This window comes from Phodopus roborovskii, unplaced genomic scaffold (assembly GCF_943737965.1).
Source record: "Phodopus roborovskii unplaced genomic scaffold, PHOROB, whole genome shotgun sequence".
Classification (NCBI taxonomy): Eukaryota; Metazoa; Chordata; class Mammalia; order Rodentia; family Cricetidae; genus Phodopus; species Phodopus roborovskii.
Window position 1 is genome coordinate 27,388,821 of NW_026126447.1, and position 20,324 is coordinate 27,409,144.

Here is a 20,324-nt window from a genome sequence, read left to right on the forward strand (position 1 = left end):
GAATTACTGGGTCTTTTGAAATCATGTGCTTTTCAGTGTTACCTATTACTAGCTTAGGCTGAAGCTTTTTCCAGGTCTGCTATATTTAGCTATCAATTTTCCATCAGTCTCTATTTTCAAAATTTTTATTTCTGTCCCTTTTCCTATTTCCCACTCTTGGGAGTTTATACTTTAAAAGGCAAACAAACAAAAAAGCAGCCTTTTTATTGTAGTTTTAAGAGGGCTTGGAGAAGAGTAATTATTAGAAGTGTATTCTGCTGGCCATAGTGGTACACTCCTTTAATTCCAGCCCTTAAGAGGAAGGCAGATCTCTGTGAGATGGAGGCCAGCCTGGTTTACATAGTGATTTTCAGGACAGAAGTGTGTGCTCAAGCTACCATCTTTTCTAGGAAGTCACTAATTAGAAAATTGACCTAGAATCTTTTAAGAGTTCAATCACCTTGAGTATGCTTCATTTTTCTTGTTTTAAAAGTGTTTTTGTAGGTGTTTGCATTTAATTGCAAATGACCATTCTCATACACTTTTTTTGACTTTTCAGTTAGCCTCGGTCACCCTTTCCTGCTCTTAAAATTATTACTTTCTTTATCATGTTGTAGTAGCAGACTCCTATACTCCTAGCAGTTGTGAGGGGGAATCAAGATTTCAAGTTGGGAGAACAGCCTATAAAGTGAAACTGTGTCACAAACAAAACAGTGCCCAACCAGGGACATGCCCCTGTGGTCTTAGCTTCTCAGAAGGTTAGGTCAGAAGAAGCTAGGCTAGAGGATAGGTTGTGGCCAGGAGTCAGAGGGAAACCTGAGCAATGTAGTAAGACCTTGATATATTATCTGATATATATTTGAGGTAATGAATTCAAATGATAAAAAAGCATATATACTAAAAAGTTGTCTTTTCAAACTCATCTAAGTCTTCAGAGGTAATCGTTGTTTATGTTTAGTCTTTTAATTACATTTACTCTAAATTTATAAACATTTTAAATGAAGTAAAACTATATAGTTCTTTTAAGCTTGAGTATTTTAACTGTTACATTAGTTTCCTTTCTATTGCTGTGATAAAATACTCTGAGAAAAGAAGCTTAAGGAAGAAAGGATTGATTTTGGCATACAGTTTGGGAGGGACTATGGTCCATTAGGGTAGTAGGAGCGTGGGGCTAGCCCAACAGTCAGGAAGCAGAGAAATCACATTTCATCCTCTCAGGGATAGTTGAGAGCCAGGATGAACTAGGACCAGGCTATAAAACGTCAAAGCCTGCCCCTGATGCATTTACTTCCTCTAGCATAGTTTTACTTCCCAAAGGTCCCACAACTCCCCAAACAGTGCTGCTAGGTATGAATCAAATGTTCAAACATATGAACTTATGAGTATAATATTTCATACTCTAACCACAAACAATATATAACATACATCATTCCACATGAAGTGTGTATTTCATTTACCATGAGGAGCTAAAGGCTCAAGAATAATGCCTGGTGTATATTAAGCACTGTGACAACCATTAGTTGCCATCACAGTTGTAGTTATAGTATTCACTGTCTCAACATTGACATTAATGTCATTTCTAAATTTTCACTATCAAAAATGCTTGATGGCCTATGCCTTTAATTTCAGCACTTGGGAAGCAGAGGCAGGTGAGTTCAAGTTCAAAGCCAGACTGGTCTACATAGTGAGTCTGTAGACAGACAACAAGGGCTATATAGTCAGACTCTAACTCAAAACAGTGGTTCCATAGATATTCTTGCATATTCATGTTTATTAACATATATATTGTACAGAGTAATTTTTACAAGTGACATTTTAAGCAGAATAAATCAGAGTTGTTACTTTTAATTTTGTTAATTTCTCAAAACACTGAGCCATTTACTACACCTAAAAGTAGTATGTGGGCATTGTTTCTCACCAGTGCAAGCTATATAAATATCCTAGTTTTGTTAGTTAAAGTAATATACCCACTCCATGACAATTCCAAACTCTGTTGATTATTGCCAAGAGCCCGAATGTGCAGTTTTACCAAGATCCATCAGGTGGGGCTAATTTTCTGAGAATCTGTTTATGCAGATTAAGGTTAACATACACAGTTGACAAAGTCACATTCACACACTTTCCTGCATACCCTTAAGCAGTATATAGACATTGCCCCTCACTAATGTAAGCTATATATATGCTATCTCTGTGGTAGTACTGAGATAAGTAATTAGTATATGCAAATCCTTCCTGCCTTAACCTATTAGAAGCTGCCAATTCTTATGGTATATTTTAAAATGTACCTTGTAGCTTAAGAGTATTGTTGTTTCCCTAGCTGAAAAGAAATAACTCAGCCAGAATTTATAATTGTATGAAAATGTTAGAGGGGGTCTGAAATAATAGTTCAGAGTAAATTAATGTGATCTCACCCCATAAACAGCTAAAACAATAGTTTACATTAACAAAAATTGGTTATATAGGCTGTAGGAAGTAGGAGTCTTCTTGAAAGAAAATGAACAAGAATTCATTTATTGTAGAGATGAGAATGGTAATAGAGGAGCTATTCCACAGTAGAAATGATATGACCAGGAGATAGTTTACCTCAGAGAATCCAGGTACAGAAAGAAACTGATCTGGGTGCTGATATTGTAAGTGAGAGAGCTATGAAACCACTGAACTAGACTGTTCTATGGGTAAAAGAAGAAAGGTTTATTGTGAATGTGGAACTACTTCATGGCTGTCTCTCAAGGAGTAGAGAATAGCTAGAGGTGTTTGGGGGAATCCAAAGCTGCCATGGCTACCTCTTGGGAGCAGAGAGAAATGAGAGGGTGGGGGAAACCTTGCATGTTATAGAAGGATAGTAGATGCAGGGAGGTAGGTATGCAATCCAGAACAGCTCGGGAGCTAGGGGACCAGAAGAATCTAGGTTGCTTTGATATGCAACCACAGGTACATGTTAATAGGGGCCAGAGGAGCCTGGAGGATAGCATGGGCTTTGATACATACTGCAGGTATTTGCCAATAGGGAACCAGATTTCCTATTCACCAGAGGTAAGGGGAAATGAGGGAAATGATTCTTCCTGGCAGACAGAAACACAGGTTCCCTGGGCAATGTCCGCTTAGCTAAGCCCAGGCTGTAGGTCCCAACTCCAAAATCTCCCCAGATGGTAGTGCCACTACATGACAATGGGCTGTGTTCTACCTGCATGTGTATCTGTATACATGCAGATTCAGTGCCTGTGGAGGCCAGAAGAGGACATTGGATCCCCTGGAACTGTAGTCACAAGACAGTTGTGACCTGCCTTATGGGTGCTGGAAATCAAACATCTGGAAAAACAGCTAGGGCTCTTTAATCACGGAGCCATCTCTCCAGCCCCATTAATATGAAGGTGTGTGTGTGTGTGTGTGTGTGTGTGTGTGTGTGTGTGTGTGTGTGTGTGTGTACATTTGTGCAAGTGCCTATGAAGTCCAGAAGAGATTGTTGAAACTTGTGGCATTGGAGTTAAGAGGTAGTTGTTAGCTGATAATAAATACTAGGAACTGAAATCTGTTCTTCCTGAAGAGCAGCATCTTAACCACTGAGCCATCAATCCAGATCCAGGTACTAATTTTCGATATCAGAAAACAACACAGACAAGTTCACCAATGCTGTGACTTGTCTCCATCTCAAAAGTAATCAGGAAGTTTTATTTTGAAGCTAGGGAATCTCCCGAGATATGCAGGAGGTCTTTTTTATCTAATCCCACTGGCCAAGCTGTTTGCCAGATATGCCTTCCCATATGTTCCCAATATATTGGCAACACGAGTGGGTTTGTTGGAGTGGGAGAGAGGACTCCTAGGTTCCTGACCTAAATGATGGTAGATGGTGAGGACAATCAAAATAATAGAAAATAAAGAGTTGGCGATTTTGAGGGAGAATGCTGATAAGTTTAATGTATATACTGTGTTTTAGATTCCCAGAAGGACATCTAAATACTAATATAGTAAGGAATTAGATGAAAGAATTTGAAAATTAGGAAACAGTTAAACATTCTTAAAATTACAGGACAACGAAATTGTCATTGATAGTACAGTTTTAGAAGTCAGTTAAAGGCTACAGAGTAGGCTCAGGATAAAGGTACTTGCCCCCACACATGACAACCCAAGATTGATCCTCAGATCCCACAGGAGAATGCCAGTTCTCACAAGTCATTTTCTGACCTTCACATGTTTGTTGTGGCACATATGAGTGCACATATACAAAATATACAAGTAAAAAAATGGTTGAGAAGACTCACATTTAAATAAAGGACAAGGAGTCCATGAGAAGACAATGAATTTTTTAAATGAAAAAAAAAATGCTTTAATCAGATCTGTGAGAAGATATAGAACATATATTAGTGGAATTTTAGTCCTGGTATCCTCCTTTGCTCTTGTTCCTTTTTTTTTTTTTTTTTTTTTTTTTTTTTTTGAGACAGGGTTTCTCTGTATTGCTTTGGAGACCATTCTGGAACTAGCTCTATAGACCAGCCTCGAACTCAACAGAGATCCACCTGCCTATGCCCCCCTAGTGCTGGGCCCAGCTTCCTAAAGGTCTATTTTAATGCCAGCTTTTAACTAGGAATCTGCTTAGGAATAGCTTGCTGTTTCGGTCCTTTTTGATGTTGCTTCTTAGTGTTTTCTAGGAAGCTAGGGACCTATTGACGTGAAGAAACTGGTTTGAAGGAAGCTCAAATTTATCCTTTTTCTATTTGATGCCCTAGGTACGTTGAGTGGCAACATTCTTACTCTGAGAATAGATTTGTACTTTCATAGTTCAGTGTTTGTTATAGTGAAACCCCATTATCAAAATAATCCACCCCTACTAATGATTCTTCTGTCTGATTTGTCAGAGAGGTTCTTTCTATTTTTGTTCCTTTAGATATGACTCGAAATATGGTCAACACTCCTGTATGCAACTTCTTCATCAACCTGTTCCCTTTGCAGTCAATACAGCTGTCTTTCCAAGTTGCCTAAGTAGAATCTTGAGAATCATCCTTGGTTCCAGTTTCTTTCTTATCATAATCCATTCCCTGTGCCTCCTGATACCTGAGATCAAAACCTACTAACTTCTGTCCCAATTACCACCATACTTCAAGCAGCTTTGATTTTCTACCCAGATTTCTGAGACATGTAATTGACTTTAAAACTCCCATTCTTTTGTTCTCTAGGCTAAAATATTTCTCAGGAGTTTTAATTTGATTCTCCTGTTTGAAATTCTTTAGCAAGTAGTTGGAGAGATGGCTTAGTGCTTAAGAGTATGTACTGCTTTGCCGAAGGCCTGAGTTCCAGTCCCAGTACCCAGGTTGGCTGGCTAACAGTCATCTGTAAATTCAACTCCAGGCCTTTTGCTTTAGTGGGCATCTGCACTCATGTACACACACATGAGGAGCACACACACACACACACACACACACACACACACACACACACACACACAATTGTCTTTTCAAGAATTGTTCTTAGTTAAGCCCGAATTCTGAGACATAGCTTTTGGAGGTATTCCCAGTCAGCCTCTCATTTTTATGTTACTTTTCTGTTTCGTAGTCTCTACTTTAGCCATGTCACTCTTTAATTCCTTGTGCTTTTGTTACCAAACTTGAGGTCACCGTTTATATCCCAAGAAGCTAAGTCCGGCCACTGATCCTCTGATTATACTACTATAGTCATCATCACTTCCAAATTTATGTATTGCTCAATTTTTTGTTGTTTTGTTTTGTTTTTTGAGACAGGGTTTCTCTGTGGCTTTGGAGCCTGTCCTGGAACTTGCTCCGTAGACCAGGCTGGCCTCAAACTCACAGATCCACCTGCCTCTGCTTCCCGAGTGCTGGGATTAAAGGCATGTGCCACCAATGCACGACTTGGTCAAAATTGATTTTTTTCATATCTGACCAAGTTACTCCTGTTCATTCTTTATAATGTAGCATGAATATATTTAGGGAATTTCTCACAGTGTGTGAATTAACTTAGTTGCACATTTCTATAGTATCTTTTTTTTTCATATGACAGCATTTAACATGTTAAATTTCTAGATACTAAGGGCTGTGAGGTAAGAAATGTTGCTCTCATACTTGCTGCAAACTTCAAAAATGACATAGACTTGTGTGGAAACTTCTCTTTCCTGTCACACTAGTGCAGGACAGCTGCAAATTTGGAATGGAAAGCCTGTAAGTCTGTTCCAGTCAGGAGATTGTTTTTCCTAATTGTAAAGGTAGCTGCTTTAAAAGATGTAACAAAATATAAGCAAATTTCTCCAAATTAAAATTCAATTAGACCCTAACTATCAAACTGTTATTCAGTGACTAATGGCATAAAGAGAACCCAAGAAATATTTCAAATACATTGATTGGAATTTTTAAAATTAATGTCTTACATTTTTTATAGGTGAAATGAACCAAAAATATAAGGAGCTTAAAAAACGGGAGGAAAATATGGATGGTAAGTGATGAAACTATTTAATTCTTAGATGCTATTCATTTATATTAGGCACTGAAGACATTGCCACATTGCCCCTCTTAGAAAAAGTGGAATTTTTAAAAAATTTGGTTCCAAGTGGATGGGTTCTATAACCTGGAATTTTTCTCTTTTTTCTTCCATTTTAAACTTTGTCAAATTATTATCTATTATAGTGTCATTTAATATGCAAATTGGATTGCTATACATAATTGCTATACATAATTTAAGAACAAAATATTGTTCTTAAAAATAAAAAATACATTCCCTACCATTGAGCTACCAAAAAGAATTAGTAGAAAAATTATAATGGAAATACATTAGAGAATGCATTCAATATTTATGTTATTGTCTTACAAATAGTAAATTTTAACTGCTTATTTTTAATTTTGGAAGTTCCATAGGAATAACTGAAGAAACATAAATTAGAGCAAAGGTGTGTATGAGTTCTAGGTTTGATAAATGGGTAATTTCTTAGAATATTTAATCATCTGAATAAATGATAAAATTTGTTTTGTTATAAGCCAGTATGATAAGCCAGTATTTGATTAATTTAATGAAAAGTTACTTTCAGACAAAATAGGCATTTAGTAATATTAATTTCAGAAATAAAGCCAGTGGCCAACTATAAATGTTAATTATTATAGCTGTATCAAGGACAGCATTTATAAAGATGAGTTTTTTCTGATTTTTGAAGTATCAGCTATTTCTTTTGAGCCTATATAACTTTCTGGTTTGCTTATATCAGAGACAGTATGACAATATTTGAAAGTATATAGAGAAGGTTAACAGTTTAAAATTTCAATTTACTTGGCATTTCTGGGAAATCATGTGAAATTCTGAAACTCTGAGTTTATTTAGTGCTAACTCTGGCAGCAGTAGTCTGTATTACCATGTTTCCAATCGGCAGCTTTTATAGAGACTTTTGAGGAAACAAAGAATCAGGAACTGGAACGGAAGGCACAGATAGAAGCCAGCATTGTCGCCCTGTTAGAGCATTGCAGTCGGGTAAGTGCTGTGTGCCTGTCAGGCTCCTAACTTTTCAATAACAACACAGAAAGTGGAAGACTCACCATTATTGTTAGCCACTTAAACTGTTTTGTTTCAGTTGCCTTTTTCTTTCTTCAAGCTACTAATGTTTACCTCTGTAGTAAAACCTTAGCTAGTTAGGGTAATGTGGGAAGGAATGACATGTACATGTACATGATCAGTGTTAAGCAGTACATGAAGCTATATAATAAATCTTAAGATTTCCTTCCATTGCTAATTTTTCTGAATTTACTAAGAAAATTCCAAAACCTAGACTTAATTTTAAAAAATGTTAATGTTTTTACACTGTAATTTGTATTGTAAATATTTTCTTATAGATACACCCAATGAGTACCAAAGTTCAGAAATTGTTTATTGAGGATCTTTTATGTGTCATGCTATAGGAGAAAAATGGCTGACCTTTCTTCTTTCAGTATGCTTAGTGTATTAAATTTGCATTTAGTTTTTCAAACTGTGTAGCTAATTTTTCATTCAGTTTAATAAAGCAAGTGAAAAAATTGTGAACTTATGTGAAAACATGACTGAATCCTACTGCATTCTATAAAACATCAAAATCGAGTGTATATTTAAAAATAATAGTCAAAGCATCTCATCCATTATGGTTTTGGTAGTTTTAAAGAAAGCTAAATCTTCTGTGTGTTTCTCTGCAAATACAGAATATAAATCGTATGAAACAGATATCCTCCATCACCAACCAAGAGCTAAAGATGATGCAGGATGACCTTAGCTTTAAATCAACTGAAATGCAGAAGTCACAGACAACAGCCAGGAATTTGACCTCAGGTAAGAACAGTAGCTATGAGTTCATACTCTACTTTTTCTATAGCAAATTGGAACTTCAAAACTCAGTTTCATTCTTTTTGAGTTCTTTGAAAGTCCCATAAGGAAAGATCTAATTATAATCTGAGAATTCTAAATGAATTACCCAGGGACCTACTAGTTGGACATTGAGATGTCATTCGTTTAACAGTATTTACTGAGTCGACAGCTTATGAAGGTTTTGATGTACCATTTTGTGTATGTATGTGTGTGGTACTAGAGATCTGCCCGACTGCTGACCTACAGTGCCAGGGCCTGGTCTGTAGGTTTTGTGATTTTACAGTGGTATAAAAGCAACATGCAGAACTGAGAATTCTATTTCACATTTTGAACTTTGGTTTTTCTGCAGGGCAAGACATATAGTATATGAAATATGATGTTCTTTCACAGTGTTTGGTACTAGTCTCAGTCACAGCTTCCTTTAAGCAGTCAGTTCTTATAGTGCAGCTTAGATGAAAAGAATTCTCAGGTCCTGACTAGAGTTTGGCCAGGGAGAATCTCATGATTCAAAGGGTTAAAAACAAAGTCAGATCTGTTTCCTGAAGGGACTCGTCCTGGTAGAAGGACAGTTACAAGGCAATGAAATAAGATTTCATAGAAATAGTATGGAAATGCATCATAATTGAGGAGGGTTCGAGAGCCAGTGATGCTGAAATAATCTTAGCTGTGTTCAGTAGCACAGCACTGACCAAGGAAAATGGCATGCAAACCACATGCTTAATTATAATTGTTTGTCATATTTTAAAAACTTAAGAGTGACAGATGAATTTTAATTTTATTAATCAATATACCCTAGAAATTGATATTTCAATCTATACTCTATAATGTTTTGGTTGTATAGTATTTTAATTTAGATTAAACCTATTTCAAGGGATCAAAAAGCTTTATGTGTCAAGTTGTGACATAGGTTGTGATCAGATACAAGGAGTAAACTTATAAACAAATTCATATGGAATCTTGGGTTTCTGTACTGGCAGATTCTGAGTGTTTATTATGGTGTGTGGTGACTGAATTAGCTGTTTTGGTCTTCTTGGGTTTATGCTGGTAGGTAATGAGTTTAGAGAAAATGAAGACTTAATGTTTGCTTATTTGTGTATTTAAGGGTCCAAGCTGGGGAGATGGCTAAGTCAGTAAAGTGCTTACAAGCAAGGGGGACCTGCATTTGGATCCCTACTCCCTACCTTGAAGCTGGGCATGGTAACATGTATGAAATCCCAGTGGTAGAGACAAGCAGTTCTCTGGAGTTACTGACAATCTAGCTAGCCTTTCCAAATTGTTGAGCTCCAAGTTCAGTGAGAAACCCTGTCTCAAAAATAAGGTGGAGAGTGGCTGAGGAGGATAACTGCGGTCAACAGCTAGCTTCCCCATTTATGGGCAAACACATGCTTTCTCAGTGCATGCCATGCGCACACACACACACACACACACACACACACACACACACACACTCACGCACACACACACACACACAATTTAAGTATACTAGAAATAGAAATAGAATAACTATACTTTTTGGGGATTCCCTAAACCTAAATGTTGTTGGCAGTACGACTTATTCTGATCTGAACTGACTATTCATGATTTTTATTATGGAAATATTCATGTACTTAATAATAGCTCAGCACTGTCTCAAATCTTGCTGTGGGAGTTAAGTAGTTAGTATATATGTTATGTTATGGTTCTAACATTCATTTCCCCATCTCCCTCACGTCCTCCTCCCTTCACATGCTTCCCTTTATATATATATGTTTTCAAGACAGGGTTTCTCTGTCCTGGAACTCGCTCCATAGAACAGGCTGGCCTCAAACTCACAGAGATCTGCCTGCCTCTGCCTTTCAAGTGTTGGGACTAAAGGCGTGCGCCACCTGCCCAGCCCATCCATCCCTTTATACTTTTAAAACCTATATATGCATACACACAGATGTAAGTTTAGCATACCTGAGAGCAAACATGCTATTTGTCTCTTTTAATCTGGCTTAATTTGTGTAACATAATCTCTAGTAGCACCAAATGTCCTGCAGATGTATGATCTTATTCTTGATGGCTAACTAAAATTCCATTGTATAAATGTACCATGTTTTCTTTATTTCTTCATCTGTTGATGGTACCAGGCTGGTCTATTTCTTAGTTGTTACAGATGGTACAGCAATAAACAGGGATGTGCAAGTACTTCTGTAACTGTTGACTCAGTCCTTCAGTGTAATTTTAAGTGTTTTGAGGAACCTCCACACTGATTTCTGTCAGTTTACATTCCCTCCAGCACTGTGTGTTGTTTATTTTCTTGATGATCCATCCATCTTAACCAGTTTCACATGTGTAGTCTGGTAGTGTTTACTGTATGCACATGACTATACAGTTGTACAGCAGAGTTCCAGAACTTGGGCACTCACAATTCTACTTCTGTTTCTGTGACTTTGCCTCCTAAGAATGCCTCATATGAGTACATTCATAATGTGTGGTGGTGTTGACTGGCTTGTTTTGCTAACATAGTAGACTCAAGGTACCTCCATTTTGTAGCATAGGGCAGAATTTCCTTTTTGTATGGCTGCTGAGTAATATTTCATTGCACATATATTCTATACTTTATCCACTCAACAATATTTAGGTTGCTATCCACTCATCAATTTTCAGGTTGCTTTTATGTTTTTGGGTTAATTTGAGTATTTTAAACCTTTATTCTTTTTCATAAACTGAGAAATTACATTAATTAATTCATCTATATAGTCAGCTATCTAAGTTTGATGTTAATTCAACAAGCTTTTTCCTTCTTTAAGTTATCTCAGTGCAACAGCCATTGAAAAACATTTCTTAAGGGCAAATATAAATACCAGGAAGCAAAGTTAGTGATTAGAACTGTATTTTTTTACACAGCTTTATGCTTTGTGTTTACATTTCCTTTTGAAAACTAGTCTCTGTGCTTTCTTCAGTGGTACAGTTGAATAAGAATGAACACTGAACAATACACTCTGTCACTATGGTAAAGTTTCTCTTTTTCTGGATATTTTCTTTAGTAAGATTTGAATTCTGCCTTTTAATTTATTTCATCTACCATTTCTTTTGTTTGTTTTTTAAACCTACCTTCCTTTATCCCTTCTTTTCTTTATATCACTCCCCACACTTCAGATATTTCTTTTATCTGAAAAATCACCAGAAGTTTGTGATAATCTGAGATAATGTACGTCAGTAGTGCCCTTCTGTGAATTGCATCCCTTTCTATCTTTGAGATTATCACTGGAACCCATGTGACTTTTTTTTCCACTCTGTGTCTCTTAATGGAGTGCTCTCAAGGGGCAACATTACTTCTAAGAGAAAGGGTGAAAGAAACCGTATCAGGCCAGTCAGATGATTGTGATTGAGAAAAGGAAAAACAAGCCCACAAAAATTTCCTATGGGGATTAATAATACAAATAGATTGAGAAACACTTATACTGCAGGATACAGGCAAGGAATCTTGCTAGCAGTAGTTTTTATTTATATTTTTAGAAAGGAAACTCTGGGGAGTAAACAAATGTGCTGATGGCAGAGTATTTCAGAAACATTTCCCCAGGTCAGAGTGGCTCCTCCTGAGATTTTGCTACTCTGTACACACTGCTTGGTAAACTGTAACTTCATAGCATATCAGAAGGAACTAGACTGCTTCCTCTTCCTGTCTCTTCTCTTGGAGACGCTTTCAGCTTTTCATAGGACCTGATGCAAAAGGGAGATAAACTTTACTCTATACCAACCACACATGTGCTCCCTTTCTCAGTTTGTATAGTTCTTAAATGTATTTCCTGAGTATATATATCCAAGTCGCATTTGCACTTAAATTTATGCAATTGCGTGATAGCTAAGCACATTTCCTATCTATATTATTAAGATCCCTTATAAGCCTTGGTAACTTGTTCAGCACTTTATCCTCATTATTACTGCTTGTAACCTTAGTGGGGGTATGAATCCAAGTTATGACTTTTATGGCTTTGGATTTCTGAGATCATCTTATGTTGCCCAGGCAAGCCTTGAACTCAGAGCCCTCCTGCCTCAGCCTTCGGATGCCAGGATAACAAGTATGTGCCTAGCTTGAAATTGAAACTATGGTAACATTTAAATCTTGTACATATATGTATTTCAATATTGTTAAGTAAAAACTCTGAAAGGGATAAATGAAACATTCAAGGAATAGTAGCTTAATTACACCAACTTTAAAATATTTGGTTGTATAACAATCCTTTTTAAAAATTACTGTTGTGTGTTTGTATGTGTGTGGGTACACATGTGTGCATATGGAAGCCCAAAGCTGACGGCAGATACCTTCCTCAATTACTTTCTACTTGATTGAAACAAGGTCTCTCAGTGAACCCCGGATTTGCCAATTGTGGTTCATCTAGATGGCCAATTCTGGATTCCCTGTCTCTGCCCCCTGAGTGCTAGGATTGGAGGCAGCTGCCATGCCTTCCCACCATTTTTGTGGGCCCGGGCGGGGGGGGGGGGATCCACACTCTGGTCCTCCTTCTTATACTGTAAGCACTTTATCCACTGAGCCATCCCCATAATCTACAAATTCCTTTAAAAATCAGTGACTTTTTTAAAGCACTGTTTTTCTTACTCATTCTCATTTCAAATGAATGTTAGTGGAATTTCATATCTATTATACTGAATTTCTATTCTTGTTCTGGGTTGCCGTGTGTTCTTGCCTCTAAGTTACACAATTTTTTTCTCTGGAGCACTGACCTTCCCATTTGTTCAGTTGTATTGCAAAAGTTAAGTATTTTTCTGGGTATTTAGTACCATGCCCTCTCCCTGTCCTTTTCCTTCCATCCCTCTCCCCTCTCCCTAATCATGCTTTTTAAGCTAATGTGCTGTCTAGTGTGTTCCTAAGGGCAAGTTTATTACATACCTTCAGAAGAAAATGTACATTAAACATGCTCCATTCACAAATAAGGTGTAGTGCTGTTTGCTTTAAGTTAATTATTAATACTCATGAATATGTATTAAATAAAATGTCCTTAAAAAGAAACATATGTAGTAAAATTGTATGTTGGTCAGGTGACTGAAATGTTGTGAGCAGAGGCTCTAAAAACATAAGGCACTAGACTAGGAGTCGAATTTACTAATTATTACCTTAAATTCTTATGCCTCAGACAGTCAGCGTTTGCAGCTGGATCTGCAGAAAATGGAACTTCTGGAAAGTAAGATGACAGAGGAACAGCAGTCTCTGAAAAACAAAATTAAACAAATGACTGCTGACCTGGAGACATACAGTGACCTGGCATCTTTAAAGTCATCTGCTGAAGAAAAGAAGAAGGTAAATAAATGCTCAACACAATCTTTGAAAATCATCACTTGGTTTTTCCTTCCTTCCTTATGCCCCTCTCTCCCTTTCTCTCCCTTTCTCTCTCTCTCTCTCTCTCTCTCTCTCTCCCTTCCTCCCTCTCTCTCTCTCTCTCCCTTCTTCCCTCTCTCTCTCTCTCTCTCTCTCCCTCCTTCTCTCTCTCTCTCTCTTCCTGTCTGACTTTCTTTCTTCCCCCTTCTTTCATATCGCAGGTTGGTCTCAAACTTGCTCTGTAGCAAGGGTGGCCTTGAACTTCTTTCTGTCTCATCTCTGATCCTTGGACGGATTATAAGGTTTTGCTACTGTGCATGGTTTACTTGGGGTAAAAACCAGGGTCTCATGTGCTAGGCAAGCACTCCACCAGTGAGTTTCATTCCCAGCCCCCCTACCCCCCAGTTTTTCCTTGATTGGCTTTATTTCGTATGTACTTTATAGGACTTAATACTTTCAGTTTGTTATTTAAAAGACAACCTAAGAAGAAGTAATAAAATTTGTTACATGTATAGTTGTAATCTAAAGAGACTTAGAGGTTTTAAAAGAAAGTAAAAATTAAAAAAATAAGTACACAGAGCATTCCAACCTGTGGCCCTTGCCGAGTGAAGATTTAGATTATAGGGCTCCATTTCAGCATCTCTCCATTGCCATTTGCCTTATTTTAAAGTTAATTCTTGGGGGTCAGGATATATATGGAAGAATCTATTGCGTTATTAATGCAGTTACTACTCCCATGGCTTATTATTCAAAAGCTATCTTTGTAAATAAGTCTTAAAGTAATTATAACTGGTAGAATTTTGCAGAATAAAACCATTAAGATTTCTATATTGGCTTTCTAGACATTTGCTCTTAACTTCTATGTATTACTATTTGGATCAATCTAGAAATTGCATCAAGAAAGAACAGTGTTGTCAACCTACAGAAATGCCTTTAAGAAAACAATGGAGAAGCTGACAACAGATTATGAGACCCTGAAAACACAACTGCAAGAAAATGAGACACACGCCCAGGTAAGAGCATCCAAGCTCACTTTGAAACCCTCTCCCTTTCATGCTGTCTGTCTTGTTCTTAGTCTGTGTTTTTTACTCCAAACTGTTTCGTTCTTGTTCCTGTTTCATTTGGTTTTAGACCTGCCTTATAAGCCTTCCAGTTTTTGCTTTTGTTTTGGATTTGAAACAGTGAAATTCTGTACTATTCTCTCTTTAGTACACTTAGAATTAATTTCTACCTTATTCCTTCAGTAAGCCCTATGAAAGGCCAGTTTTACAAAATGTGCTCTCCTGGGCATGACCACTATGCCACTCTAGGGAATTGCTTTAAAATTTATCAAAACTAAACAGAAACTTCTAACTACTGGTGAAACTCTACGAATATTACAAATAACATGAATTCCAATGACAGATTTTCTTGTCATTTTGAAATGAGTAAAACATGTGTTCAAGGCATCCACATATATACATTTATGTGTACACACATATATGTATATATACACATTTCCTGTGTGTTTAGCTTGGGACTTTGTGTTGTTTCTCATTTATTTTTGTTCTCTGATTTCATACAAATCTGGAGCTTCCACACACTCCTCTTCCTCCTCCTCCACTGAAACCCTTCTCCCTAACCATCCCTGTCCTACTTTGGAACATTTTTATAAAAACACTGACCTTAAGAGTGCTTCTGTGAGGGGTTGGGGCTGTTATTTACTACAGCATAGGCACCTTTTTTAATTGAAATTTTTTTTCATATAATAAATTCTGATTATGACTCCCTCCCCAATCTCCTTCCAGATCCTTCTTATTTCCCTACCCACTCAACTTTATTTCTTCCTTACTTCTTTTTTAGAAACCAACTGGCAAGTAAAACAGACAAACCAGAATAAAACAAAACAAACAGGAAAAAACAAAGAAAAAGCATGCAAAACACATACTTGTGTGCACATGCACACACATGCGTGCATGTGCGCCCGTATAAACACATACACACACACACACACACAAAAAAAAAAAAAACACACACACACACACACCCCATAAAATTACAAGATTGAAAACCATTATATATAAGCAAAAGACCCAATAAGATAAAAAAAAAAATAAAAAATCCCATACCACAGTGTATGGACGTACTGTTTGATATGATACTTTACATTTCTACTGAAAGAAAGAGACTCTTATAAGAGTTTGCAGTAACTATTAAAGTTTAGAAAGCACTAATTTATGTATCTGGTTTCCCTGTCAGTCTGTCTGTCTCTACTTCATAATATAAAAGCCTAAATATGGATTTGTAATTGACAATGTAAAAATTTGCTGAGTGGAGAGGAGTGTAAGAGGAAAACATAAGAAAAGTTTTGTAAATATATTATGTTGTCTGAAATAGTTTGTAGGGAAAAAGACTGCCTTTTTTTTTTTTTAATTTTTGGCATTATTCTACTACATAGATAATGTAAGGCACTGGGCAGATACCATTGCTTAGTTGCTTTTTTCCCAAATCATAATAACATAAGCCATAATTTTTGTATTTTTGTATTTTGTTGATCTTGACTAATTAAATCAAATCCTATATCAAATCAAATAAATATAAATAATTTCATATTATGTTATAGAGAGAAAACAAGATTTTTAAAACTGGCATTTACTTTAATGGTAAGTATCAAGGCAAGTCAGTAATGTGGATGTGAAAGGAATTTGATATGGTTTGGTTCTTCCTTGTACAGCACTTACGAGGTTTGTTGCCATATGAGAACAAAAAAAGAATATGTCTGGTACTTGACTTTGCAAAAGGTTATTAAAGATTTACTGCCAAAATGTGCTGACTGCTTCCCTAAGGGACATCCTAACTTCCAGGTCTCATTTTTGACAGATACATTTGATTTAACAAGTCCTAGTTCAAGGACCATGCATTATATACTGTTAACTGTGATTTCATCCTGATATTCAAATTTATCTCTCTGGAGGAAACAATTGGATAGATATGTGCACCCTGAAAATAATTCTTACATGAGAATTAGAAGAAACATTTTTCTTGCTTCTTCAATTAGTGTGTTTTTTTAAATGTCCATTATATCTCTGAAATGTCCAGGGGGTTATTATTTTAGTGTTTCATTTTTTCAGACAGTCGTTTGCTTAGGGGAAACTATGTGTATCCTAAAAAAGAAAAACCGTAACCCAGAGTTACAAGGTTAATTAAATCAGAAAAACAATTTAATTCTATAACAGTGAAATTGTCTTCTGAGGAAGCAACCATCAATATAATATCCACATTCGTTTCCTGTTGATGCAGAAATTATTGTAGCGGTGCCAGCTTTTCACAGACTCTCTTACAATCTTCACACTGCAGCTCCGCTCTTATCATAGCCCATGAAACGAGACAGGAAACTTAACTCTGGAAATAAGGAAGTTTTTCCTATAAGGCTGAACCCTTGACAGTTTTAGAATATATATTACCTTTGTGGCATTAGACTTCCAGAATTCAAGGAGAGATTCCCGTCGTGTCACATTTTCCTTTAAGTTATTTTACAGAAAGTCATAAATTCACTTGAAGTGTTTGACATAGTAAACATTTTTACTATTTTTAATTAAAATAAACAAACTAAAACTTTTTATATAATTTAGCATTTCCCTAAGTATAGCCATTGTATGATCTAATATAACCTGAGTTTCTTCTCTGGCAACTCTCACTTTATTTACTAGAATGCAACAAATTGGTATGATTTAAAATTGAGTATTATTTTGCATACCCTCTTGAAGGGATGTGTAATGATTTTGAATATGAGAATCAGTTAACATTCACCTTTTGTGTTTCTAGCTTACAAATTTGGAGAGGAAGTGGCAGCACCTCGAGCAAAATAATTTTGTGATGAAAGAGTGTATCCTTTAAACAGGCTTAATATGTCCTTCCAAATACTTGATGTGTATAAAACTTTGAACTAATTACACAGGGGCCATAAAGACTCATATCACTTTCTGCTCTACGGTAGTTACAAGGAATTTACTCAGTATCTATGGGAAAAAAAATTAAAAAAACAAACAAACAAACAAACAAACAAACAAAAAAAAAACAACCTGATTTTGGGAATTAACCCAACGAGGAGAATGACATCATCATATAGGATTGTGGTTAAGGGCATACATTATAGAGTCAGATGATCAAATTGTGAATGCTGGCTAGACATTTGTGCCACATGCTTTTAATCCCAGTACTCGGGAGGCAGAAGTAGGCGGATCTCTGTGAGTTTGAGGCCAGCCTGGTCTACAGAGAGAGTTCCAGGACAGGTTCCAAAGCAATATGGAAAAAACCTGTCTTGAAAAACCAAACCAAACAAAACAAAACAAAATATCCAAAAACCAATTTTTGAATGTTGATTCTGTCACTGGTAAGCTACAGTCTTCAGACAGGTCTCTTGATTGGTTTAAGCCTTAATTTTTATCATCTCTAAAACAGTTTGTACTCATAGAGTTTAGATATAGTTATAGAGATGTTAGTTATTTATAATGCTAAAACTTGACTGTCTGGACAGCAAAGGGTGACCAGTCAGAATCATAAGAAATTTGAGTTTATTCGTGTTATTTATTCTCAATTTAATGGCATCTTATTTCTACCAGATGATACTTGTATCTTATCTTTCATGTTGTTCTATCTAAGAGGCAGCATTTGCTGAGGGCATGCATACATTGTGAAGTCATAACAAATGTCTCTCTAGTATTTATTTCCTGTTCCCTTTGACTTATTCCAGGATATCTGTTTTCAGAACAAAATCCTAACTCTGTGATCCCATAGGTTTTCTTTTAGGGTGTTAACCAAACTTCACTTCAGGGGCAGCAAACACCTCAGCTTACATACAGTTAGGATGCCATAGAAACTCTAATCACACTATTGTAAGCAACTTGGCTTAAAAGGCAGACTTTGATCTTCATGGGATTTTTAAAAGTCCAGCATTCCAGCTTTATGCAACATAAATCCACATGACTTTGAAACAGTGAAGTCTAAGAGACTTGCCTAAAATTCTCTGTGAAAATCAGAGAATAGAGTTTTTCCAAATGCTCAATTGTTCTGAGAGTAGAACTAGATTGGGCAACCTGACATTTAAAAAAAAAAATCAAAAGTGTTTATACTGCAAGTGAGGTTTTTAAAAATAAGTTTTATTTGGCCTTTTTGTTTCAAATTCTGTTTTGTTAAAATAAGATTCTATCTTAAAATTATTGTAGTTGTACTTTTTCTGTACTGTCTACATTCACTGTGACAAATACCCAGTCTGCTTCAGTTCCTTTCTGAGTCACAGACTACTGTTTCTACTGACAATTGTTCCTCCTTAACTATGTAATTAGTCATAGCAACCAAGAGTCAAGAGAGTGATTACCAGCCGGTTATTAAAAATGTGATGAAGCAGATTGCAGAATACAATAAAACCATCATGGATGCTCTACACAATGGCAGCAGGAGCTGAGATCAGTTGACTGCATCTAGAAGCATCCCCAAGCATGCTAAAAGTAACCTAGCTTCCTTCCTCTTGAAGAGTTAGACCCCAGGTTTTTGAATGCCATGTTTTGATCTTCTAGAAGGAGAAACATCTTGCATAGTAAATAGTTCAATAAAAGGTTTGCTGTTGCAAGTCTTTCTCTCTCCCACCAGCTAGCTCTCAGACCATGACACGGAGATGAACTAATTGTGAAAGCTTGGCAATAGCTTAGGCTTATTTCTGACTAGCTCTTATTACTTGAATTAACCCATTTTTTCTAATCTACATTCTTTTATGTGGCTCAGTTACCTTTACTTTGTAATGCCCATACTGCTTGGTATGTGTCCTGGTTTCTCCTCCCTTCTTCTTCCCAGAGTCCTCTGTGCCTGGAAATCCTGTTGTTCAATTTGTTAAATTTTTTTTCCTTTATGAAATGTCTTTATATGTGTATGGAACCTATGCACATCATTCTGTATATATTTAATTATTTCTACATTGCCTATAATACCTAATACAATGACAACAAGGCTCATACTGTATTGATTGACTTAGGCAATCACAAGAAGACTATCTGTACTTTTTCAGCAAAGAAACAGTTTTTCCCCAAATATATTTAAACTTCTTTATTGAATCTTCGGGGGTCTCACATTGTGTACGCCAGTTCTGTTTTCCTCCCAGTCCCTCCATATCCCCCCATCCCTGTTGAGTCCCCCTATGAAAGAAAAAAAAAAAAAACCAAGCAAGCAAGCAAACAAAAACAACAACAACAAAACCCCAATAAACAAAAACAACAAAAACCACACTAGGAAAAGAAAACTCCCTGCGTCTCCTTTTCTCCTAACTCTCCGTCATCTCTTCAGACGTCCTGATGGCACTGGAGTCATGTAGTGACCCTTTGTCCCACCAGCTTGATTGGCAACTGTTCATTGCAATTGAGTCATGGGTCTGGTTTAAAGCCTCTGGTTTTTGGTACACCATCCTCACTGGATCCTCATCAGAGCTCTTCTGGAGTATCCTGTGCCCATCCTGAGTCTTCCACAGGACCAGTCTCTTCACAAGATCCAGGAGGACCTACCTGGGGTAGCTGCTAGGTTGGATCAACCCAAGATCCAATTTCAGGCTTGAGTGTTAGCCAGGCAGGTCAGATCAAGCCACTGGGGCCACCTGCCTTGGGTACAGGGGCATCGTCAGCTCCCCCACACACATGCCCTTAGTGTAGGTTCATCCTGGCCTGAGGTGAGGGGTGGGGAGTGCAGAGGCCTGCTG

General features: G+C 36.8%; 1 protein-coding gene across 2 annotated transcripts in view; it reads left to right on the top strand.

Annotated features, from left to right (window-relative positions):
• Ift74 (intraflagellar transport 74) overlaps positions 1-19,693 on the top strand; it is a 62,613-nt gene extending 42,920 nt beyond the window's left edge. For both annotated transcript variants that reach the window (XM_051188180.1, XM_051188181.1), the window contains exons 14-20: positions 6,364-6,417; positions 7,343-7,440; positions 8,139-8,265; positions 13,422-13,585; positions 14,491-14,616; positions 17,408-17,468; positions 18,928-19,693. In XM_051188180.1, the coding sequence (XP_051044137.1) occupies positions 6,364-6,417; positions 7,343-7,440; positions 8,139-8,265; positions 13,422-13,585; positions 14,491-14,616; positions 17,408-17,468; positions 18,928-19,046 (749 nt within the window). In that variant the 3' untranslated portion in view covers positions 19,047-19,693. The remainder of the gene's footprint in view (positions 1-6,363; positions 6,418-7,342; positions 7,441-8,138; positions 8,266-13,421; positions 13,586-14,490; positions 14,617-17,407; positions 17,469-18,927) is intronic.
• The last annotated feature ends 631 nt before the right edge of the window (positions 19,694-20,324 follow it).